Source organism: Diorhabda sublineata, chromosome X (assembly GCF_026230105.1).
Source record: "Diorhabda sublineata isolate icDioSubl1.1 chromosome X, icDioSubl1.1, whole genome shotgun sequence".
Lineage (NCBI taxonomy): Eukaryota > Metazoa > Arthropoda > Insecta > Coleoptera > Chrysomelidae > Diorhabda > Diorhabda sublineata.
In genome coordinates, this window is record NC_079485.1 from 32,517,834 (window position 1) to 32,544,605 (window position 26,772).

General features: G+C 29.8%; 1 protein-coding gene across 4 annotated transcripts; it reads right to left on the bottom strand.

Annotated features, from left to right (window-relative positions):
- Positions 1-3,463: 3,463 nt before the first annotated feature.
- On the bottom strand, positions 3,464-21,115 carry LOC130450805 (protein rolling stone-like). Of its 4 annotated transcripts, none has more exons than XM_056789440.1 (5): positions 20,954-21,115; positions 9,136-9,264; positions 6,991-7,330; positions 5,100-5,280; positions 3,464-4,922 (listed from the first exon to the last, which is right to left on the bottom strand). In XM_056789440.1, exons 2-5 carry the CDS (start codon positions 9,217-9,219, stop codon positions 4,685-4,687), a joined length of 843 nt encoding a protein of 280 aa, XP_056645418.1. In that variant the 5' UTR covers positions 9,220-9,264; positions 20,954-21,115; the 3' UTR covers positions 3,464-4,684. The 4 variants fall into 4 exon arrangements, with proteins under 4 accessions (XP_056645418.1, XP_056645419.1, XP_056645417.1 ...); XM_056789441.1 differs by lacking the exon at positions 20,954-21,115 and adding an exon at positions 15,439-15,561; XM_056789439.1 differs by lacking the exon at positions 20,954-21,115 and adding an exon at positions 15,410-15,543 and having other exon boundaries at positions 3,465-4,922.
- Positions 21,116-26,772: the final 5,657 nt, after the last annotated feature.

Below are 26,772 nucleotides of genomic sequence, written 5' to 3' on the forward strand. Positions count from 1 at the left end.
CACTACTTCTTTTCTCCTACTCAATATTTATTTTTGACGGTCCAACGCATCACCGGATTAGGAAATTTATTACAATTTTTCATGTTATACGGCCCTCTTACTTTTTCGGTTATTTTTTTTAATTCTCTCATGTATTTATACGTACTCTATGATATTGCAATGTTTAATTAAGGCTTTGTCGCTTTTCTTAACAAATTAATTATATTTTACATTTCATGTCGTCCACTTTTTCTTTTTCTCATTTATACGAAAGAAATTCCTGTTATTATTTTTACTTTATTCTTTTTTCTGTACCTGTTTCCATCCATTTCTTCAATTCTCTTTCAAACACGATTTCATTGGCATCAGATATGAATTATGTTTGCCTCAGATTGGAGATTCTTTTATAAATCTAAAAATCTTTACATTGTTTTAAGCTTTTATTATCTCTATTACTACTATAGGACATAATTTTTATCAGTATTTCAACCTCTCCAAGTTTTTAACATTGCAAAACAATATTTTTATCCATATCAGAAATTTATATTACGATTATAGGCACAAAGTTGTTCTAGATCATGTGTATGAGACGTGTATATGAAAAATGACGAATTTACGACGTTATATACTTTGTTTTGATATTTTGAAAAGGTATTGCAAACTAGTATACGAATCACAACTTGCCAACAAACGTAATGCGACAGCGAATGTTGCTTTGACAGTTACGCACTCTCGAAATATGTGTCTTTTTTCGCAATTTTTGGTCCAATCAAAATTATTAGGACCTCAAAGTTTGCAGGAGACATGAGTTGGAAATTTCAAAAATTTCCAGTACTATTATCCAGGGATAGTATATTTATTGAATGGTTTCCACCATATTCATTTCTATTTACATACAAAGATTTTTCATCCAACAACGTCTCCTTTGTGTGACCTTCTTTTTGGTAATTAGGTGATTCATAATGATGTAAACGACACATTTTTTCTTTATTTCTAATTAATTCATTAGGTATTACTGAGAACACGAAAAGAAAGATTTGGAAATCTCATCCGATACGAATAGTAAATTTTCTGCGTGACAACAGTTACTATGCGACATAAATGGTTTCTCGTTATGTCTACACTTGACATAAATCATGTGCGTCGCAAAAATTTTTGTCGAATGCTACACAAGACTTTATGTGAGATGTGGACCCAGCTTTAGTCGTTTTCTATGAATGTTTTTATATATAACACCAACAAGTTTATATCAGTTTTTTTCTTTGTTTTTATTGACTTCCTAACGAACGTTAATATCTGGTTTTATGTTGGTATATGAAAACATATTTTATATGCAATTTTAATCGCATTTATGCTTTTACATACATTACTACAAATGAAAGGCTCAATTAGTTGAAATATATATAAAAAAAAACATTCTGAAATACATTTTATCACTTTACAACGGAATGAGATTGTGTCTTAGTATTTTAAATTAATCCAATTGTAGACTGTTAAGCCGGTCCTGTTTTTTATTCACTACTGTCCCCTTGAGATCGCCATTAGCAAACCCGCAACCAACTCGTACACTGTTGACATTTTGCAAATTTTCTCATTGTGTAGAAGATATTTGCAAAATCGTTCTATTTTTTATAAATAAGACTTTCATTTTATTAATCAAAACAAGTTTTTTTTATCATTAGCTGCCGATTTATTTAATCCCATAAAAATAAAAATTATATTTAGAAAATAACTACAAAATCATAAAAGTGAACGTAGAAAAGACGAATTCAAAGAATCACTAGATTCAATTTGTTACAGGCAGTTTTTCCATTAAAAGGGGCAATATGTACTGGGATAGATTAATGAAGACCTGTTCGTATGAATGTGAAATAACAAGAAAAAATATCCCCTCCAAAACGACGTAATATTAGCAGAAATAGTGCCCATCAAAAACAATAGTATAGAGTATAGACTGTGCGCGGAAACAACAATAAAAATAATCGTAATAATGTTTTAGTCAATTACAAGAAAGTTGACATCTGGAACAAGAATTATTTGATCACTTAACGCCATATTCGTCAGGAGCGTCAACTAAATATAGAACACTCTGTGGAGAAGATCGAAGCCACTATATTTCGATAGTTTATACCTTCAAATTATTATTTTGAAATAATCTTCTCGAGGTTCGCCTTGCAATGATATTATCATCTATTTTATATTGTCTTTATTATTCTTGAAAACTCTAAAGTAAATTTATTGAAAGCAACAAATCAACGTATTATCGTTTTCATTTTACGTAGAATCACATTTTTTAACACATTATCGGCAACACTGTCTACGACTAAGTCTTCAGCCTCTTAGCCGTCAGAGCAGTCACATGATTTTTGCATCTTACCATTTACCAACTTTTTTTAATTAAAACTGGTATTCCCTCTTAGTGTACCGTTAGTCTAAATAACAGCAACATAATTGTTCAATAGATATCTAGCTCACCCACGTTCGACAATTCATTACCATTTTTCCTATTTCGCATTAATCCTCGGTAATTATGGTCAAATACAATATAAGAAATATGTATAAATGTATAACAATAATAAAATTTTACTTACAATAATTAAGATTTCCGGTGATTTTTGATGTTATTAAAGCTTGTAAAAATTTTTAAATTCATAGAATTCAAAATTCAATATTCAAATTGACGTAGATAGAAATATGAGCGATGAATGACGTATTTTTATAGGTTAGATAAGGATAAGTTTTAGTTAATTTCAATAGGTTAGGTCGTTACGTATGTAGTTCTAGCCAATGACATTCATGACCACCTAACCTATTAAAATTAACTAAAACTTATCCTTATCTAACCTATAAAAATTCAACGTCATTCATAATCTAACCAATCAAAAATTAATGAAAACTCCTATAGAAACCAGAATCAATATTTCAATTAATCAATATTTCTATCAACGTCAATTTGAATATTGAATTCAAATCACTGGAAATCTTAATTAATTACTGTGAATAAAATTTTATTATTGTTATACATTTATACATATTTCTTATACTGTATTTGACTATAATTTCATTTCCAGACGATGAATACATAAGTATTCGAAATCTGGGAAATATATTAAAGTTGGACCAGTTTGGTGTTTCATTGCCACGTTCCCAATAAAAAACTACTATATATATATATATATATATATATATATATATTACGGGGGGGACTTATATAGGAGTTGATAACAGTACAATTAATAATTAGTGAAAAAGTCGTTAGTGTACAATTGTTATTCGTTTGTTAATCTTGTTTAAAAAGTGATCAAATTCCTTTTAAACGCAAAGAATTCACCCTTTCGTCTAATTCAATTCTGTCAATTCGTTGGAATTTTGCTGAAAAATTGGAAATTATAAAACTTACCTTTAACAACCCTTTGGGCATATGATTCCCAAGAATATTCTGTTCTGGAATATATAGAGGACGATGGTCAATAAAACTTGACTAATTTATCCAACTTTTTATTTAATTTCCTTTATATATATATATATATATATGTGTGTGTATATATATAAATTTATGAAAAAAGGCCAAAAATACAAAAAAATTGTCTACTACTTAATGGTTATAAATTCGACTTATTATTTTCTAGTTGGAATTTATTGAAGGAACTCTAGATACTTTCTTTTTCATTACACAAAATTATTTAAATGGGATCTTTCTGAGTCATGGAGTTGCAGATCATATATACAGGGTCCTTCACGACGAGCTTTTCTGAAATGCTCGTTTCAACTAAAATTATTTCAGTTTTCTGAAACCTCCGGTATAACCGACCCAAAGTAGAATGCTATGGTTTTCATTAAATTTTTGGTATCTACGCGAAATTTCTATATAACTTTGTATGAGGCATCGTCCACCATTTTTTAATTATTACACATATTCGAAATTTTTGGATACATGCAGCCCTCCACTAAAAAACTATATTTCTAAGTTTAAGTGAGTCGGGTCGAATATTTTTGGGATTTGGACAAATAACACTTACAGCTTTAAAAATCTGTGAAAACCTTGACAAAAATTTATATAGGGTGTTCAGAAAATGGTGCTGAATTTCGCTATCTAAAAACTTCGAAAACTTAATTTTTTTAAATGGCAACCACCATTTTTCTCTTTACCATTGAATTCTACACTTCAAATTAAATAAACAATGAAAACAGCTTGACGTTTAAACGTTGCAAAATTGTTCATTATGTCCCGTTTAGGATTTATTGATGAATATTATTTCAATTCGCTGGTAATTTTTTAAAAACCATAGTATTCCATTTAAAATAACGTAGTTTCAGTCCACTTGCGGTATAACCGGAAGTTTCAGTCCACTTCCGGTATAACCGGAAATTTCAGAAAATTATTTTAGCTGAAACGTGCATTTCGGGAAAGCCATGCAAGCAAATTTTCAGAACACTAATCGCAGTACTTTCCCATATACATATCGATTCAACTCGTCGTGAAGGACCCTGTACAAAATAAATATTTTCACATAAAATCTCTTTGTAATTCTTTTGGTATATAAAAGTATTTATAGTTCGCACTTACATTTCTTTGTTATACAAAGTAAAGTAAACGTAGGAAATTAGGTGTTTGCCACGTAATTTGAAATACCCTGTTTTTTTACATCTATATAAATATAATATGGCACTAATTAAGAAACTCTAACACGGTAGGTATAGGTCATCAAACTACATTACTTAGCATTGCTTCATTTACAAACGAGGACTGCCTCTTTGTTTCCTTCATGGATATGTCGAATTGTTTACTACAGAATTTTTTTGCAATAGACATTCTGACGAAAGAAATCAGAATAATAACCATATGAAGAACGACCTGGAACATAATTACACCTAGACATACACCTATTGTCTGGCCCGGCTTCGACCAATCAACTATGCTGTATATATATCTCGCACCGCCACTAGAAATAATAATTACTAATCAATAATTAATTTTAAGTGTAAGTGCAAAACTTGTTTTTATAACGATACACTACTAAACTTTTTTATAGAATGAACAGTCTTTTCTATTATTAATAATCCATATTAATTATTCCGTATTTGTTGAATTAAACCTGATATAACAAAAATATACTTACTAGCCAGTGCCTCCTGCGAGATAGTAAATTAAAGTAAAAAGTACGTAAGTTAATCCTAGTACTATTGTATAAATAACATGTAGGAATCTTATCGGGTGGGACACCATACATAAATCCAAAAACATCATTACTGAATTGTTACCGTGAACAAAGTAGTTCATAACACGATATTGGCTATTGCCTGAAATAATGAATATAATTAAATGAAATTTAGTCTATCAATGATCAATAGTAGATAGCATGAATATAACAAAGAAATAAATGAGAGGCGATAGATTTTTTGGAAACATTGTGATTGAGCAATATAATGGAATTTTTACGAAATCAGAGCATCGGATAAACGAAGTAATAGGCGATATTATTTATAATGAACGCTGTATAGATTTGTCTACTTCGAAATAAGAGTACTTTCTCCGAAAGAGACCTTCCATAACGTAACTATCAATTCGATGTCTCATTCTATTAACAAGTTCATCACAATGTTATTTTTAAATTGAATCATTTAGACAGGGTCTTTCGAAACGTTCGCATGTGAAAAAAATCGAGTAGAAATCACCAAACAATCACATCATGTCTATAATGCATAGATTAATCGCAAATTAACAATAAGGTTTAGCCAATAAAAGTTTGTGGAACGTTTAAGTTCCTCCCTATCGAGCGGTCGAGAGAGCCATAAAAGTATTTAGCTGCTGCCGCATTTTTAAATTTACTTTTGTTTCTACAACGTACTCCAAGGTTTACCGGCGCATATTATTATCTATCGTTGAATTGCTGCTCACGAGCAGTGGTAAAAGTCGCAACGACATAATTATCACGACGATCAAAATGACAATGAAAAATAATTTCTATGACAAATTTCCTACTACGCTCTGTATTGGTAATTGATATTGGGCTCGCCAGTTCGGACCCTCGAACGATTTTAGGCGTTTTTAGAGGGTAAAATGCATTTATTTTAATTGCCACTACTGCTATTGGTTAGTTTTCTAGCCAATAGCCATTTTTACAATTTACTTGGGAAGCTTTCTACGTGGTTTTTCGTTTATTATTAACACCGAGAGCTCAGTTGAAAAACCTTCGAAACAAAAGTAAATTAAAAATACGACAGCAGCTAAATACTTTTATGGTTCCCTCGACCGCTCGATACGGAGGAACTTAAACGTTCCACAAGCTTTGATTGGCTAAACCTTATTGTTAATGATTGTGATTGTTCGGTGATTTCTAATCGATTTTTTTTCGCTTAATGCAGTGATATAACTCGCATACGAACGATTTGAAATACCCTGTATTAAACAATATTAAAATTTTGTTCGTATATATAATGAAGAAACAAAAATATTTTCCATTTTGCTAACTTATAAACGAAACACGAAACAGAAATTTTTATTGGAGATATAATAGGTATATGAAAACCATTGACCATGAAATTATGAGAATCGAGTGACGGTTACAATTATGGAATACAAAAGTTGGCAACTTGAGTATGTATTATTTGTTATATGGAAATTCTCGCACTCCGATTCCTCACAAATCAAACTACCGTTAGTCTCGTAACAGACCACCCACCCACCTATTCACATCTAATTAAAAAAAAATAAAATTAAATGCAAAAAAAGTTATATCTTTAAAAAATCCTGATGTATATCTAAGATAGATTTATGAGATTTGGTTATTTCATATTTACAAATGTCAAATTGACAATAAGCATTAAAAAATTAATTATGTAATTATAAAACTTGTGATGATTTTCTGAAAATGTAACAATGTTCAAAGTAACAACATTCAACGTCAATTAGTTGAGTTCTGATCAACTTCAATAAATATTATTGTCACTTTGGCCTATCACACGATCAAATTTAAATCTTGATTTTTAATAAAATAATAATGAAAATACCATCGAATAAAATACTCCAGTAGACAGTTGTAATTGCGAAAGCAGTAGGTGTTGTTACTGTATTCAACAACCAGTAAATTGGGTACAGTTTTAATACCACCTTGTGTAATTTTACCATATTTTGAAAATATATTGCTAGGACAGCCGTTGATAACATGAAAAACGCTAATAACGACTGGATGGTGCAGCCTGTATACCCCCAATTTGTCAGAAAAATAGGATATTTCCCAGCTCCACTTTCCACTATTATCGAATAAATCCAAGTTACAAAGAATATAAGCATCACTATTGTTCTGTACAGAAGATATATTAGGTTCGGTTTAGTTCTATCTTTTTGCCACTAAAAACAATAAATTTGTTTAATTTCTTAGACCTTTTCATATATTAATGCATCTAAATGTTCTTGATTTTACGTCTCTTCTGTTTTAAAATTAGTTTTTTTTGATAATTATTAAAAGAAAGATAAATTTTGAAAAATCGAAACGTCAATTTTTTATCAATCTCTCAAAAATTATCAAAAAAAAATAATTTTAAAACTGAAGAGATCTAAAATCAAGAACATTTAGATCTATTAATAAAAACAATAAATATATGAATATTCTAGTAAATTACAGAAATAAATAATAATACAAAATTATATTATTATCAAGGTAAACACTTTTTTGATCGCCAGGATTTCCTCTATGGAATATAAAATTACTTATTCGATAATATACCATAATGTACCATGATAACTATTTACGTAATATATGAAGTAAAGCTCGTTATATTATTTGTAAAACAAATTAATAGTAGTTCGTTATTTAAAAATATTTAAAAAATCTTAAATAATCATAGGAAATAATAAATAATTTCAATTTTTTGTTGTTATCTTATCAAATATCAATTATCCTGAATTATGATGATGTAATCACTTACAGGTATTATGATATATTAATTCTTATAATAATTGAGTCAGTTAATTGCCAACAACTGGTTAATTTATCACAAGTGTCTTTTGCTAAGATAAAAATCTCAAACAAGGAAAATTATGACTAGAAATTATCCTCAGTCTTAGAGAGATAACTTTATTTCACTTTAAAAATGATTTTTTTCAGCAAAACACCCTGGTATAACCATTTTTTGATTAATACTATTCGGATAATACTTTTTGGAATAACCAAATTGATTTTAATTCGGCAGCTTCGCGGATAAATATTTAGAACTGGGGCTCCACCCCAAACTTAGTCCAAAAATTTTTTGCTATCCTTCAGATACTTTCACGGGATAAAATAAGTTATGTTATGTGGGAGTAATATTTTTTTAACATTTTCAACATAATTTCAACTGTTTCATGATTTGTTTATACATCATTAAAAAGTTATTTTATTTATTATTTGAATTATCAACAATTACAAAATAATTAATAATTACATTTAATATGATCCACGAAATTATAAGTATGATTAACTGTCACGTCCTTGATACCTATAATATTAAATGGAAGGAATACATAAATATTTCACGATGAGCTTCCAACGATTGACCTAACCTAATTTAACCTAAGTATATCTATCCTAACCTATCCTAAGCTAACCTAACTTAACCTAACCTAACATCATATGCTATTGCTTTAGATGACAGCGTATTCCGATATGATTGGATAATTATTGACATTCAATATGCATAAGATAATGAGTGTTATGATGGAAAATCTTAAAGCACTAAAAAACAACCCTATATGCGCGAAAAAATAAATTTTTGGAGTTTGTTTTTAGGATGGAGTCCCAATTCTAAACAATTACCGCTTCTTGTAAATATTTACACAAATATTTAAAAAATAGTATAAATTCATAATTAAAGCGCTATATATATTTTGTTTAACAATTTTAACAGTTTACCCTTACTTACGTCGAATGTTTTTAGAAACTGTAGAAAAGTAATCGAATCAGTGTTTGAAAAAATTAACAATGTAAATGTATGTTTTTTCTCTTATCTTCAATAATTAAACTGCTGTTATAAATGACTAAACATCAAGTTTTTCATACAAAAAGTTAAGTTTATGCCGACATATTATATTATTTAATGTTCGAAGAAATACGCAAACAATAATTATTACTTGTAATGTAAATGTTAATGTCATATGCACTAAAAATATGTACTCACTTGGCAAGTTATAAATATTGTGGGATCATCATGTATTGGATAAAAATTCTTGACTGTTAAGTGTTTCCGTAAAAATGGACCCATACTTCAAATGAATTTATGTATGTAAGCAAATATACGCAGATATATCTAAAAAAGGGAACAAAAGTTATAATTGTATATCGTGCATGACATTTATGAGAAGGTATCTTTTGTTAACACATGACCTACCATAACTCAAAAGTTTATAGTATATCGTTGGCAGATGAATTTTTTTTGTTATTGATTTTGAAGCTCGCAACCATCACACTCGTTCACAATATATGTGACATGAAAAAGTTATAAAAAAGTAACCGGTGCACTGGTAAAATTAAAGGACTTTCTAAGAACGCCGTAAACTTATTCGAGCAATTCGCTGGGAAGTATAAACGAGATATACGGTGTCTCAAAATAATGTAAATCCAATGAGTTTCAAATGGATACATACCCTTTATTCTTAAAAAAAACCGTTGAAACTGTTATCGTTATAAAAAGCTTGGTAAATTATCAAAGTACACAATTTGAAAATATTATAGAGAAAGAAAATAATTCACTTCCCTATACAAATTTTAAATGAAAATGTGTGGCGTTTAATAGAATTTTTATATTCAACAATATAGCCACACTATGATTTTTGAATGTTCAAATAAAAATCAATTATCAATTGCTCAATCTATCTATTAATAGATCTTAATGAAGTTTGAAAATAATTACTACATCTACAGTTATTAAATTATACGCTTTTGAAAAACAAATAAAGACATATTAAAATTCTTTAAAAATATTCTGCAACAAGTTATTCAATTTGAAAAAATTTCCTTAGATTTTTTATTTCAAATAGTCGTACCCCTACAAAACATAAACCTGTGGAATTAAATCGAACGATGTATCGAAGCGGAGACGCGATTTGATTAATTTGTTTACAACAAATAGAAAATCAAAGAAATTATTATTGAGCTATGAACCTTAAAATCGGTACGACTAGGTAACGAAATAAAGTTAAAAAATTGGAGTGATGAGATAATTCATTGCCATAAAAGTATTCTGTTTAGTTATTGTTTTGGAGTGATGCTCATTTGTACAATTTCGATATCTAATTGATGGTTTACATAAATGAATCATTTATTACAACTTCCCGAAGTCATCATAGTTACATCGTATCTAAAGTAATACATAAAATCGTACTTGAGATAAAAAACATGATTTGACAAAAACCTCTTAGTAACTAATCAGGTATTTTCCCGGTGGAAACGAGATTCACAAACGGTGTTATATACATGTTTGCGGTAAAGTTGTAACCCCTCAAAATCACCCCTTCTAAATGAGTTAACATAGCTACAAAATTTACTTAAATTAAAGAATACGGACATTTAAAAAGTTACATCTAAAATTATTTTAAAAAACGTCAAATAAAAATACGACTACATACAATAATTAAATAATTAGGTATTACAATTCAATTATTTTAGGTAGGTATACAGATTATAATATTATTATTTTGTATCAATCAATTTAGTCATATAGGAATTTTGGAGGCAAAAAACAGTTGTTGACTGGACTAATAGTACTGTTTAGACGTCGTATAAGCGTTTCAAGAGGTATGATTAGTACATGAAATATTCAGTTCTTACCTCAAACAGATTATTATTCAATAAAAAACAGATCTGCTTAAGATCAAAGCGTGATTTCAACGAGTAATTATATTAAGTTGTTTGCTAAATTTATGAATGCTTCACCCTATATACCAAATAATGAAGCATTCTTATTACCAGCCAGATAACAAACCACTTCAAAAAATGTCTCCTCGAATTTACCGAATTTCCATTTATTACCTAATTAGTCTATAAAAAGTTGCACTACCTTTATTCGATGGAGCTGCTTGAAATATATTCAACACAGAACTCGTTTTTTCTGTCCCTTTCTCATTATTTCGTGCAATGAATCTGAGGAGTTTTGGAAATAACTCGTATAAAAAAATTTATCTTTAGTAGTCATATAATTGTCAGAATTTTAAAGAACGATAAAGTTGCAATAAACATTAGCCTAGATCTTTGGGATATTCTTAAAAATCTGTGTTGCCGATTTAACAATTATGCTAAATATTTTTCGATATGTTTACTAAAATTAGATATTTATTATGGAAATTATATAATATATATAATATAATCATAATTACCACAACACCTGATATATTTATCGTCTCTTTCTTGTACAAACTATATGGATCTTTGGAAGATAAACTTTATTTGTAAAATCGCATGTATGTTTCTAGGTTCAGGTTTTTTTTTAAGAAAATTTGAAGTAGGTACCATATATTTTATCATCGGTTATACTCGAACGACTTTTTGGTTTGGTTATTCTGTTAAAATTGTAGTAATACAAATTCATCTCTTCGATCACCGTTTTCATTTTGCAATTTTTATCAAACTTTTTCCACCAACTCTGTACGACTTGATTCTCCCGCTCTTCAAGTCTTTTTTTACAAAGTTTCAATCCAAATTTAATGTTTGCCATTATGTCGTATCATTTTATGTACTTAAACTGCTGTTATTAATAAAACATGCGTAATTTTGTAACCTGTCCATAGATTTACATGAACTGAAATGAGTTCGAAACATGGAAAATATATATATCTCAACGTTCAATAGATAAAACTACTCATTCTCTAAAATCAGAGAACTACACAGCTTCGATATGGTACCTATAATGAATGATAAACATAAATCTATGTATTGCTTCCTAATTTCTCAAAAATCATTCCTTATTGAGTTATCAACTTTTTATTAAGTAATTCCCTAATAACAATGAATATGTGAGAGTATTTTTAACAAATAACTTTGTACAATACACAATACACGTTGTAAAAAGACTTACATATGTATCTGACAATTATTTTCATATACCAACCACAAAGGTATGTTGGAAACTACATTGTTTTGAATCACATCATAAAACTTAAAACTATAGTGTACTGACCTTTCAATTAGGTATATATTCCTGAAGAGAAACGGCAGTTTATGGATAAATAAAAAATAGTAACTCGTTAAAATAGCCATAAAACTTCATTTATTGGTGATTTAATACAGGGTCGTACAAATAAAAAGAAATCACGAGATATTAATTATAAAAAAAGTTATAATATTAATAACCTAATACGCTGAACAGTGAATCAATTCAATTATCGTTATAAAACATTCTCTATAAGTTTTGCCGAATAATTTCTATATCAAAATAATTATTACTATAGAAACATGTAATCAATAAAATGATCGTATAGCAAATATAACTGGCCTTACAAGTGTTTCAAGTAGATCAAAGTAATCTGAGATAAGTACGTATATAAAAAAAAGTATAAATATTTTCGCTACCTGCTCTACATTGTAGATAGGACAAAAGAATTGGATTTTAGATCCGTAAGAAAGGAAATACCATATGATGAAGGCCCGAGTCGCGCTTCTTTCGGACGTGGGAAAAATGTTTAGTCCAAGACAGTGGTGGTGTATAACGTAATCATTAGTATGTAATTTATGAGAGATTAAAAGAAAAAATTGTTGAAATTATGGGAAAGTTTATCTGCAAAAAACTGTATATATGATATACTTATCTAAAAGCATTCGTAGGCATTTTATCTCGTAATTTTTCACTACAGGCTAAATTAATCATTCAGTTCAGATAAATATTTGTTTATTTGATGTTAACAACAAATTGAAATAAAATGAGGAAATGTTTTCAACTCTGATTCCGATTCACTTTGTATTTGAGTTGTTCATATGAAAACTTTGAGAAATATCTACCTCGTGAGTCATGCATAATGGAGATTACCTATATCGAGATTTAGAAGAATTTTAGGAGATTTTTATTAATCCTTTTAGCATGGAATTTAATATGTATCTCTAATTTAAGTTTTTATACTGATATGTGTTTGCAATGGTTAAATGAATTAATATTCTAAAATATCTCTTAACTCTCTGCATTTGCTGATGTTAATGAAATGGAAATATTACTATAATTGGTAGTTTTTATTAAGAAGAGGATTTAAATCGTTGTATTATCGCAAAATTCTCTAAATATTACGAAATATTGATTTCCTGGAAGCCAAGCGCGTGGAAAAGGAAAAAGTTTATGTAGTCAATGTAATATGACGTGGAGATATTTGCAATGTATTTATTTTCTTCTAAACAATTTAACTATATCTGATGAAAGCAATATTTATATAATGATATAACAATATACGAGGATATATTGAAAATCTCTTAGCCTACTATAGAACCAAACAAAATTTCAATGTCAAAATATTTCATTACTCAATTACTCATTACTCATTACTTAATTGGATACATTTATTACAGCGAACGATTGTTACATAGTAACAATTCGGTTTAAGAAGTCCACATCGTTTCCAAATCGAGCACATATCGAACGCGATGTTTCTACCCTTGCACGCTTTTGGTTAACATTCAAACGTTTGGGGATCCATTTTGCAACAATTTTTCTCATGTCCAAATTGACGTCAACTACATGACGAACGCGTTCGTATGACATATTCAGTGTTTCAAATCAAATCCGTTTTAGCCCAATTCGACGATCTGATTAAATCATGTCATAACTGTATCGATATTTTCGGGGACTGACACAGGAGCTGGCCTTTCCGATCGGTCATCATCTTCATTGGAAAATTTACCTCTTTTGAAGCTTCCAGTCCAATTTTTCACGGTCGCATACGAAGGACATTGATCACCAAGGGTATTAAGCATATCTTCGTAAATCTGCTATCTGCTTACCTCTTAACCCTTTTAAATACAGGTATTTGATGATGGCTCGAAACTCCAATTGGACATCTTTTTTCTTTTATTTTATTGCGTAACTTTGGTATACTTTTTTAACGTCAAACTTTACACTTACACTTCTAATAAGTTATTGTTCGTTGCTATGGTAACGCAATATTTTGTTTCTGCACGGAACTGGTCTAGGCCAACTAGATATCAATACATCCTCGTATCTATTAGGCCTCAATCTGTCTATTTTTAGACATAGGCCTCTCCATGACGTCTCCACTGAACTATTTGTTTGGTCCTCTTTCGTTTTCTGCACTTTTACAATTTTATCCAAATTTAATTTAGTAAATATAATTTTTGGGAACCGTATGTAAAACCGAGAGTACACACTGCCTAAGAGAGTCCGATATGTTATTGTATTTGCGTTTGTTAATACTCTTGACTGATATTTAGGAATTGCTCTAAGTATGTATTTATTTATTTGTTTGTACAAGTGAATCGGACGAGAGTTACTTATGCTTTTAATTTATAAATTTTTCTATAGCTGCTTCGTAGATTTTTCAAAATCTAAAATAATACAATCTATTCTCCCATTTTATTAATATTCTTCGAACTAGAAAAGTCAGAATTGTTAATTTCTAAGTACCAACGCAATATTTCTAAGTAAAAAAGCAACAAACAGTGAAAAAATTCTCACGTAATTATGGAAGTAGACACTCAAAACAACTAGATTTTCTATTGTGATTTTATGAAATTCCCATTGAATGATTAACCGCAAAGAATGAACATGATCTTCGGCATATTAATGTGTATAATTTTGTATGCTAATAATGTGTTATTGCTGGTTGAATATAAAAATGAATTGCCAAGAGTATTAAAGATTATAGCGCTGCCGTTCATCAGCTCAACTAAAAACGAAATGAATTATTAGTTTGAAAAATATCATTTTATTACTATTACTGCAAAATTTCCGGAAGCAAATATGAATCTCCGATTGTTATTTATGTATATAGCCGACTTGTAGTCGTTGATATGCAGTGGGGAAAAACCAAATGGATACAGAAGCTCATTTCCACTTCCATTGAGTTATGATTTTGATGATGTCATTTAACTACAAAGTCTATTAGATCTCAAACAAGACGATTTTTACTAATTACAAAAATGCTTCATTCTCTCTCTCTCTCTCCCTCTACTTAATTAAAGGATCGCGATAACCAAATAAAGAATTTTTTAGCAAAAAACCATCATAAATATTTTGTTAATTAAATAATTATGCCTGTATAAAATACACAGGTCTATAATTATTAATTTTTTCAATATAGAAATAGCTCATATATTTTCGAAAAATATTCAATATGAAAAATAGGCAATGAGTATGCTTCAAGGTTCCATAATCAAGATGGTTATATATAATAAAATTAGAACTGGTCCTATTATTTTCTTAAATATAATTGTATAGATCTACATCAACAATAAATTACCTCTGAGTTTTTTTAATACGAATACGTACACAAATGATGTTATGTTATCCTTTTCACATTTGCCTTTATTTAATTACCACTTTTTGTGAATACACTATTTGCCAACTTAACGTTATGTGTAGAGTTATTTTAACAAATCATCCTTTATACAAGTACCGATCGGTAAATAGAGGTATGGGTAGATAAATCACTATCTGTATTAGATTATTGAATTTAAATCGCTTATCAGACACACTATCATATATCCAGAAATTCATTTTCATATCCAGGCAAAAGAGTAGGTGAAATTCTGTTTTTATTTGGTTAGTAGATAACCTTAATATTGATTCAACATTTTATCATGATGTATAATAAATAATAAATATTGGAAAATATGGTAAAATAAATACTTATCAATATTAATAGTTTATGTTATTTTTACATTGAATTTTTCTTCCTTTTTACCAACATTTCTACCCATTGCTATGCCACTACTTATTTAATCTGGTTTGTATATCTAACACATAAAGTTGTCACGAGAATTCCAATAGATTAAACAAAAAATCAGAAGATTAATGTCATATTCTGATAGATACGGTACTGCAAAGTAAACTAATCTTGATGCAAATGTCTCACATACATGGGACTTTCATGGTAACGGTTAAAGTGTACATATGAATTATGTAAAATAAACATTGATAATATCCCTAATGAAACTTATAAATAACATAAGAAATATAAACATACAGTGAATTATAAGTACTAAGTCTATGCTTTTTAACTTAATAGATGTTCTCAGAAGTTCGTTTAAATATTTTTAACAATGTTGAATCAGGATATGAGTTCTTTAGGTTTTAAGAAAAATAGGAATGGTTCGAAGGAGACTATAGGACGATTCTGTATATAAGGTTTTTCCAATAAGAGGTGTTATTTTGAACAGCCCGCTATTTCGGTAAATGTCACTTTTGAAGCTGTCATTTTTTGACATTTGACAAGTAGAAACTACGCCATCAATGAAAATGGAACGATACACGCTTCAAAAACGCATTGAAATTATTAAAATTCACTATAAAAATGGTGAAAGTTTGGCAGAGACGGTTCGTAAAACTAAAACATTTTTGGGTCGACGTGAAGCATCTTCTCGGACCGCAATACAGAAATTGGTGGAAAAAGCTGTTGGGACAAGTTAGTGATGTGAAGAATAAAACCTATGCACGTCGCTCAAGAACAACTGAGAATATTGCTGCTGTAGTCCAAAGTGTTGAAGAAAACCATGGTTTGTCCATTCCTCGTCGTTCTTTGGAATTAGCCATTCCACAAATGCCATTACACCGTATTTTGTATTTAAGACTTGGGTCTTAATGCCTATAAAGTTCAGTTAACACAAGAACTCAAGCCGGCCGATCATCAACAACGTCGTGTCTTTGCTGATCGGGTACTTGAAATGCATGAAAATGATCCGGAATTCCATCGAAAAATCATCTTAAATGATGAGTGATGACTGTTTGGTGTGGTTTATGGTCTGGCGGTGTCATTGGACCTTACTTTTTCGAAAATGAGGCTGGAGCAACAGTTACGGTGAATGGATTGCGTTATCGAGAGATGATTAATGATTTTTTATGGCCGGAATTGGATGTTATTGATTTGGACAACGTTTACTTTCAACAAGACGGCGCTACGTGCCACACAAGCAACGAAACCATCGATGTTTTACGGGAAAAACTTCCGGACCGTGTTATCTCTCGAAGAGGTGATCATAATTGGCCACCGAGATCTTGTGATTTAACACCTTGCGACTTTTTCCTTTGGGGCCACGTGAAAGATAAGGTCTACGCCAACAGTCCAGCATCGATTCAAGACCTCAAAGATGGAATTCGTGACGCTATCGAGGACATAGGGCAGCCGTTTTGCAATTTGGTTACGGAAAAATTTCATGAAAAGGAAATGGTCCTGTAAGTGCAGTCGTGGCGGCCATTTGGCTGATGTTGTGTTCCATTATTAACGGGCATACCTTATAATGAAATAAACATCCGATCATTTATCTCAAAAAATGGCATTTTTCTTTGAATATCAAAATAACACCTCTTATTGGAAAACCCGCTATATATGTATATATATATATATATATATATATATATATATATATATTTATATATATATATATATATATATATATATATATATATATATACACGGTGTTTTAAACAAGCGTCGTCACATTAGTAGAATATGCACAACACTACTAAATAAGTAACTAATTCTCGTAAAGGCTTGAATATAATACGAGGATGTATCGATATCTAGTTAGCCATGCATAAACAAAATATTGCGTTACCATAACAACGAAAAATAACTTATTACAAGTGTCAGTGGAAAGTTTGACGTCAAAAAAGTAAACCAGACTTACGCAATAAACTAAAAGAAAGAAGACGTCCGATTGGACTATTGAGCCATTATCAAGTATCTACCTGTATTTAAAAGGGTTAAGAGGTAAGCAGATTTACGAAGATATGCTTAATACACTTGGTGATCAATGTCCTTCGAATGCGACCGTGAAAAATTGGACTGCAAGCTTCAAAAGAGGTAAATTTTCCAATGAAGATGATGACCGATCGGGAAGACCAGTTTCTGTGTCAGTCCCCGAAAGTATCGATGCAGTTCTGAAGCACTGAATAGTTCATATGAACGCGTTCATCATATAGTTCACGTCAATTTGGACATGAGAAAAATTGCTGCAAAATGGCTCCCCAAATGTTTGACCAAAAGCGTGCAAGGGTAGAAGCATCGCGTTCGATCTGTGCTCGATTTGAAAACGATGTAAACTTCTTAATCCGAATTGTTCCTATGTATGAGATTTGGGTACATTTCTACGATCCAGAAACAATCGATGGAATATCGACACTCTGGTTCTCCAAGACCTAAGAAGTCTTGTGTCCCAAAATCTGTTGAAAAAGTTCTTGCTTCAGTTTTTTGGGATTGTCATGGAGTAATCATGATTGATGTTTACTTCGTTATTTACCTTTAGGGATGTGAATAAGTCAACGAAAGTATTGAAGACTTCCACATTTCGGATCTAGTTTCAAAGTGAGCTGTTTCTGTGAAGCTGTTTATGTCTTTTTTCGTACGCCGTTCCATAAAAGAATTATATTCCTTTAAATATTGTTCCCTGGATTTCGCTGGAAGAAGATTCATAGTCGCTGCAGTTGCCGATTCAACAACATCTTCGGGTATGTAGTTTACACTTTCACTTCACTATTATTCTCCATCACTAATAATAAGACTACACTCCTTTCAATTATACACAAAACGGATTTTCTTGAACGAATATCAAGAAATGAAAGTGTGACAGTTTATCGGAGAAACGAATTGACATGAGAAAGAAAGCGTTCACAGCCCACTATTTTAATAAAATAATTTTATAACTGCATTAAAAAAATGACACGTTACGTCACTTTTTTTTAACGCAAAAGCGCGAAAAAAATGAACCGCTACGGTACTTTTTTGACCGATTCAGAAATTACTTTCTTTATGAATGCAATTGAATCAGAAAAAAAAGGTGAATATTATAACGGACGTAGAAAAAGGTATTTTACTAGAATCAACTTCATATTTTTTAGTACCTCATATATTACTAAGAATTTGATATGTGATGATTGCTTTTTAGATATTAGAATATGCAGAACTTCTTTCAAGTATAATTTTTCTTATCTAAAATTATTAATAAATTTTGAACATTGTTCCACACTTGGAGGTGTAGTATATAGAGGATTTACCAAAAAAGTAGCTCCATTACCAGTTAAGACAAAACACTGCAAAATAAGTTACTTAGAGTGAGCTACCTCTATATTACACAATATCCAAAACTTGATGTGAACATAAAATTACGCAATATTGTGGCGATTCATCTAACGACTCTTCTGTAACCAAATCCATAAATGTCGTTACATATTGTGAAAAATTTAATATAATTGTAATCAATATGGGAGGGATAATTCGGTTTGATTAAACCTCTAATTAAAATTCAAAACTATTGCTTAAGTTATATAAAGGATACCGATATTTAAAGTGGGATACAATTTTTCAAAGCACACAACCAACCCATTGTCTGTTTAAGAATCTGGCACTCGCACAATACCTACTTATTCTTCTTGGTCGAAGTAATTGCATAAAGTAATCAAGTTTCAAAATAAATTAGTTTTTATTATGATTAGAAGACGAATTTTATAGACAAACATAATGACGTACTATATATAGTGAGTAAATGGATTCTGTAACTATAATGTAGTATTTTCAATAAACTTTAGTGAACCTTAACAGGAGATTTAGAATTGAGAAAACCGTTTATTTGAGCACCATTTATAAACAATTTTGTATTATGTATTCATTAATATGTGAATTATACAAATAAATTCGAAAATATGAAAGATAAAATTCAGTAAGTAGTTCCATGCTAAAACTGTAATTCTATTACGAATGAGTGACTCCATTTTCATTTTGTGAATATCTTTCGATAATTATATTTGTTTTGAAATCAAGGCGAACACTCAAAATTAAAATAGTGTGAATCTAATAATAAAATATAATCCGGACAATAACGTAAATTGTTTCCCTATAAATTCTTGAGAATTAGGAATTCTTATAAATGCTGAATAATTTTTACTGCTGAAGATATCGTTTCTTTGGCTATGTTTCTTATTTTGACAATAGTTAGAGATTCATTACTTACATGGTTTAATGGTTTAACTTATCGATAAAAACTATTTAAAATGGGCAGTAGCGATGGTGTGCGGGTGTGCAAGACACCACCGCAGTAAAATGTCAATACACATACAAACTTTTATGCTGTTATGAAAATTATGAACAAATTACTCCTTTCTGAAAGCTACACTTTCTTGAAAGGTGAAATTAAAAATATCAGCGAAGTCAAAAGTTTTTTGTCAAATAATAGTTATCTCAAGCATTAAATTTTACTCTTAGAAATTTGATTAATAAGGTACGTTTAGAAATTAGTTTAAAACAATATATGTGTTTCTTCTATAGTTTATTTTAATATTTGGTATTTTCGATTTAGGGTGGCAATAATTCAAGATATACCGCATAGAAACCGACTAGAATATTTCTACAATTTCTAATTAGTGATATGTTGTACTCAATTAAAGTTACGGAAGTCAATTTTGTTATAAACAATGTTTTCCATTTATTCTTAATGAACCACCTTATATATAGTAATCATTTCATGTAAAATATGACAAAAAATAGTATTTTTCCAGTGTATTCTCGTAATCATTTTTTATCGGCGGTTTTAAAAACTGGCATATGAATTTTACAATTTTTATCATCAAATTGCCCATAATATTGATAACATAATCAATTTTTATCATACATTTTCAGTAATTGAACTTAGTTTTTTCCAAAATTTCTACAATGAATGATTATCCTTACTTATATTTGAATTTACTAGTTCGCTAATTTGAATGAATTTCAGAAAATACATCGAAAAATATAATAATCTTTCAACTAATTTCAAATCAAAACAAGTTTGTTGAATTTACTTACTGAACATACCTATATTAGCCTTATGATATTATTTTTTATTTTGCAGTGAGTCCATTTCGATTATTCTTTATTTAAGTCACCACACGGCTGTCCACTATATTTCTTCAATAACAAATCAGGACCGTACCCTTAGAAGTTTATATGCATCTTGGTAGGGACAGTCAATCGTATAAACTGATTCATAGAGATAATAATCAATACATTTTATATACACTTCTTAATGAATTAATGACAATTGGAAGAAATTTTAATTTTTCTATTTAGTAAGGACGCTACTAATTTGAAACTAAGTGCATATTGGAATGCAATCAATTTACGTATGTCTAGTGGATTTTCATTTGAATATATCTAAAAAATACGAGGTGCAATAAAAAAATCACTTCACTACTTTCTTCCTACATCTAAAATACGTTCATTTTTTAACATAGTCCTTTTCCTGATGGGGATATTAATAAATTAAGAAAATTTATATATTTATTCAATTCCGTCAGAACTGAGCCAGCATTTTTTAACAATTTTTGTATATTTAGAAGATTTATATTACTTCATTATAAAAAGTTGATTAATAATTGATAATATGTCATAAATCACATTAAAATAATTCCTAACATTGCTATACGTATTTCTCAATCACATCAAAAAAATGATTACTCACTTTGTTATGTTTACAACTTAATTAACGCGTTTCTAGATCACTATAAACAACAACAAATAACATAATGTAAATTTAAATAAAATTTGATTTGAAACGTGTGCTACTTTTAAGACTATCAAAAAATACTGATACTCATATCTATACCTATTACCCATACACCACCAAATGGGTTTATGTTATGAAATCGTTATGTTGAAAATCTGCAAGGACGATTACATATGAATTTCATAATGCAGTAACAATTTTTAACTTTTCTATCATTAAAATTGATGAATGTAAAGGTTTGTTATTGATTCTATAAAATTTATAATTATTGGATACTTGAAAAATTCAATTAACTATATATTATTTTACGGGAGCTGATTTGAAAACCCCCAGCATTAATATCTCAAATAGACAAATTTTATTTGCAATTGGGGCGCTTTACATAAATATTTATAGCCCGGTCTAATCACCGAAGGATAGTTATTACCCCGAGGGCTTGATTGACACGTTATTTTGATTAATTTTTGCAGAAATAATAAAAACTTGCTAGCACTGAATTTCATTACTGTATTTTATCAATAGAAATTGTTAGGAGTAGGTGACACCGTTGGTCCAACGTTGAATAAAAGCATTAAATTCATTTTACACGTATGATTTTTATTCCAATTAAATATGAAACAATAATGCGCACAATTAAATTAAACTTGTCGATTATATAGTGAAATTGAGAATCTTCTTTTAAAACTGCCAAATAAATGTCATAATACTCATAATAATCTACAAATTATTCCAACAATGCAGTATATGATTAATATTGATAGTTTCCAATAGAAATGATATATTGGAATATCTGTTTTTAATTCTTGGAAAATTTATAATACATATGACGCACCGCTCACGATATATGCATTCACCCATTAAAATTATATCACCATTAAGATATTATATAGCTTGAGAATTCTAGTTTTATGCCCTATATATACTACCGATGAGTTATTAGGCGAAAAGTATCATCTTCGAATCAAAATACGGAAATGAAATTGATTCCTGAATATTTTCCCATTTTTAAATTAAAAATTAATAATTTTTTCATGATCTTTTTGGAATGCTTTTACCTTAATTTCTTTCTATACAACCACTTTGATTTTCACAATATTTTCATTAATTTTTATGTTATTCCATTCAAATTCTTTTAACTGCTTAATATTGAGAAAGTTTTTAACTTTTTTATTATCTAAAGGTATGGTAAATGGTCGCTACATATTATGCTTCTTGGTTACTTTTACTACCATTCTGAAATTGGTAGGCAACGGAAACTGATTAGAATGTATTCTATCGATATAAATGCCATAACACTTTAACTGGGGCCAAGTTGATCATTACTCTGAATAGAATCATTTATGTTATAATATTTCACACGAAAGTTACAAGGATGTATTGATATCTAGTTAGCCATGCATAAACAAAATATTGCATTACAATAGCAACGAACAATAACTTATTACAAGTGTCAGTGGAAAGTTTGACGTCAAAAAAGTAAATCAGACTTACGCAATAAACTAAAAGAAAAAAGAAAACCGATTGGACTATCGAGCCATTATCAAGTACCTACCTGTATTTGAAAGGGTTAAGAGGTAAGCAGATTTACGAAGATATGCTTAATACCCTTTGTGATCAATGTCCTTCGTATGCGACAGTGAAAAATTGAGCTGCAAGCTTCAAAAGAGGTAAATTTTTCATTGAAGATAATGAGCGATCGGGAAAGCCAGTTTCTGTGTCAGTCCCCGAAAATATCGATGCAGTTCGTGACATGATTTAATCAGATCGTCGAATTGGGTTAAAATGGATCTGATCTGAAGCACCGAATATTTCATACGAACGCGTTCATAATATAGTTCACGTCAATTTGGACATGAGAAAAATTGCTGCAAAATGGATCCCCAAATGTTTGAATGTTGACCAAAAGCGTGCAAGGGTAGAAGCATCGCGTTCGATATGTGCTCGATTTGAAAACGATGTAGACTTCTTAAACCGACTTGTTACTATGGATGAGACTTGGGTACATTTCTACGATCCAGCAACAAAGGAACAATCGATGGAATGGCGACACTCTGGTTCTCCAAGACCTAAGAAGTTTCGTGTTCAAAAATCTGCTGGAAAAGTTCTTGCTTCAGTTTTTTGGGATTGCCATGGAGCAATCATGTTTGATTTTTTTGGATAAGGTAAAACAATAACTGGATTGTTTTGTTTTTGCAGGACAACGTCCCTGCACACAAATCTCATGTTGATATGCAAAAAATTCGTGATTTAGGGTTTGAATTACTAGAACACCCCCTTATTCACCAGATGTGGCTCCGGCCGACTATCATTTCTTTCCTCAATTAAAAAAAGTTTAAAAGGTCGTAAATTTTCTTCGTTAACGAGGAGGTAATAAAAGCTGTGAAGGTCTGGTTTGCAGAACAAGAAAAAAGGTCTAGAGACGTTGCAGGTTCGCTGTAATAAATGTATCCAATTAAGAGGAGAATATGTTGAGTAATAAAATATTTCGACATTGAAATTTTGTTTGGTTCTATAGTAGGCTAAGACTTTTTCAATATTTCCTCGTATATTCAAATTAAAACAAAAATATGGAAAAATTTCTAAAACTTGAAGGAAACCTTAAAGTGTGCACAACGTGTGTGTGTGGGTGTTTGTCTCACGGGATTGTAATCACCTGCATTGAATGAATTAACAGTTCGAAGTTCAACATTTAACCCATGTTACTTCAATTAAGATTATATTGATTCCGCTACATAGCGTGTCCAGGAATTTAATAACCAAAAAATTTCGAACTGAGTACAAGGAATGAAAATAATGTTTCTATTTCAAAGAAATTTTTATTATATGTTTCTACATCTACTATTAATTGGAAAACGTACTAAAAAATTCAAGTGATCGATTATGTACATCCGTGTATAGTAATTGGCCTACATTTCAAATCTTTTCCTATAAAATTAGTTTTTTCTTTTCAGCTTCAAGTCTAAAATTTAGAAATGGACAATTTTCTATATGTCCATCGTAGCTTCATAATTAAGCAAAAATAACACCTTGTAATTATTCCGTGATATTCGTTATGACGTAGAGATGGATTGCGTTGGTATATTATCTTCTCAAATACGATATCTTGAGTCATTAAAAGTAATGATACTGACGTGATTTTTACAGAATAAGCCTTTATTTATTCTAGTCAGCTGATTTTTCAATATTATCACTCAATGTCATGTATTTTAGAAATTTTAGAAATATTTTGATTTCATTTTTATAATTATCAAGTCTTTAAACCTGTACTTCGTCAAATGATTATTCTAAGTTAACACCACAAACATAGATGCTTTTAAACTGTTCGATTGTTGTACTGTAGTTATAATCAAATATTTTCTATCGATACTTGTATATTTTTAATTTCAACAAATTTACTATTCATCAAGTAAAAACATCGATTCCGTTACATGATTTTACCATCAAAAACCTTGAAATAATTTTTACTTATGTAATAATTTGAGTTACCTAATCCCCGAATCTTTATTAAAAATGAAGGAATTTCTTAATAATAATTAAAAACTTTAGTCGCGTTTATACATTTATGCTTATAAAAACAGTAAACTTAGCAAGATTGCAACTAACAAATCTATACCCTATACGTTTCTAATTTCATCTAGTTGGAATTCTGCACATACCCAAAACAAATCAAATTCAAATATCATCAATCAATTGACAATACCTAATCAGATTTTTTGGACAAAAATAATAATATGAAGGTGAGTAATCAATGACAAAGACTTTTGAGAGTAAGGAATAAGGTGTACTGTATCAAGTTGACGAAAGTAGACAGAAGGCACACAAATTTCATCATCCATGTATGGTCCGGGTGAAAAAACTTGACGTAAACCAGGACTGGTTTTCATGAATTCATATTTATTACTTTTTACAAGCAACTTTATCAGAGATTGTATAAAAATATGCAAATTTTTAACCAGTGCAACATATAAAAATATTTCAGTGACCGATTTTGCTGCATTTTTAATTCAGGAATGGATATTATCGCCTCACTTTTCGTTTTAGATTTAATTTTATGGTTACGATCTTCTAAATTTAACCGGTCGTCCAACAGTCATGTTAAATAGGTACTCCACAAGCTCAAGCAGACTTCCATCTACATTATTTTTAAAAATCAACTCTTCAGGTGTTTTATTTAAAAATCATATATCAAATATATTATTTATAATTGTGACTTAAATTTAAGCATTTCATCAAAATTAATCTATTAAACGATCAATTTGAAAAAAAAATCTATATTTGTAGTTAATGTGTCCGAGAGTTTGGAAAATAATCGAAATTTATTACCCCTTCCTTCTTAACTAACTACTCAGTCTAAAAGCGGCGTTTTCCTGGGAACACAACAAAAGTAAACCAAAGGTGGTCCTTCAGTAAAAATCTTGTGTGATTCCGTTATGCTAATATTTATTTATTCTGATTCTACCGCCCGTAAACAAACCAATTAACATGTTTTTCAGGAGGCTAAACATGAATATTTGATGAGTTTCAGAATTTACAGGGTGCCACAAGAGAATGACTCGTTGTTCGAAAAAATGGAATTTTGTACAATGACAGTCCTTCCTTACAAATTATAATTTTTAATAGCTTCAAAAAATTAAAAACTAAATAGCATTAGTTTATTAAAAATTTCGATTATCTAAATGTTTTCCAATGAAATAAATAAATATTAAGCTTCAAAGTACATCATAGTCATCAACAACCATCGTATCCTTATGGTTCCATTCGACTTTTACAAAATGTGTAACTTCTAGGTATTTATTCTCGGTCGAAAGAAGATAAAATTGTACCTCTCCTACTTAGCCGTATCTTGTACATAATAAGATTGTGGATAAAGTACCATTTAATAATTTGCGTTACATCATGATAGAAAAGAAAACGAATCCGCAAATACTGAAGGAATAGATAGTTCCAATAAAAGAAATATATGAGTAATAAAAACACAATCACTAATGAAGCTCGAGGTGTTTTTGTCGAATAAATTAATAACACTCTCTGGAAGCAAAAATATGAACAAACATGATCAGAGGGATGCTTATTCTCTCTGTATATATATTGTTCAATTGCATAGAGTCCAATCGGTCAACGATTCCTG

Coding starts and splice junctions, on each gene's coding strand:
- LOC130450805 (XM_056789440.1), bottom strand. CDS start 9,219: ATGGGTCCATTTTTACGGAAACACTTAACAGTCAAGAATTTTTATCCA. Junction 5,281..6,990: donor CTGGAGTATTTTATTCGATG/GTATTTTCATTA, acceptor TCATTATTTCAG/GCAATAGCCAATATCGTGTT. Junction 4,923..5,099: donor CTCGCAGGAGGCACTGGCTA/GTAAGTATATTT, acceptor TATTATTTCTAG/TGGCGGTGCGAGATATATAT.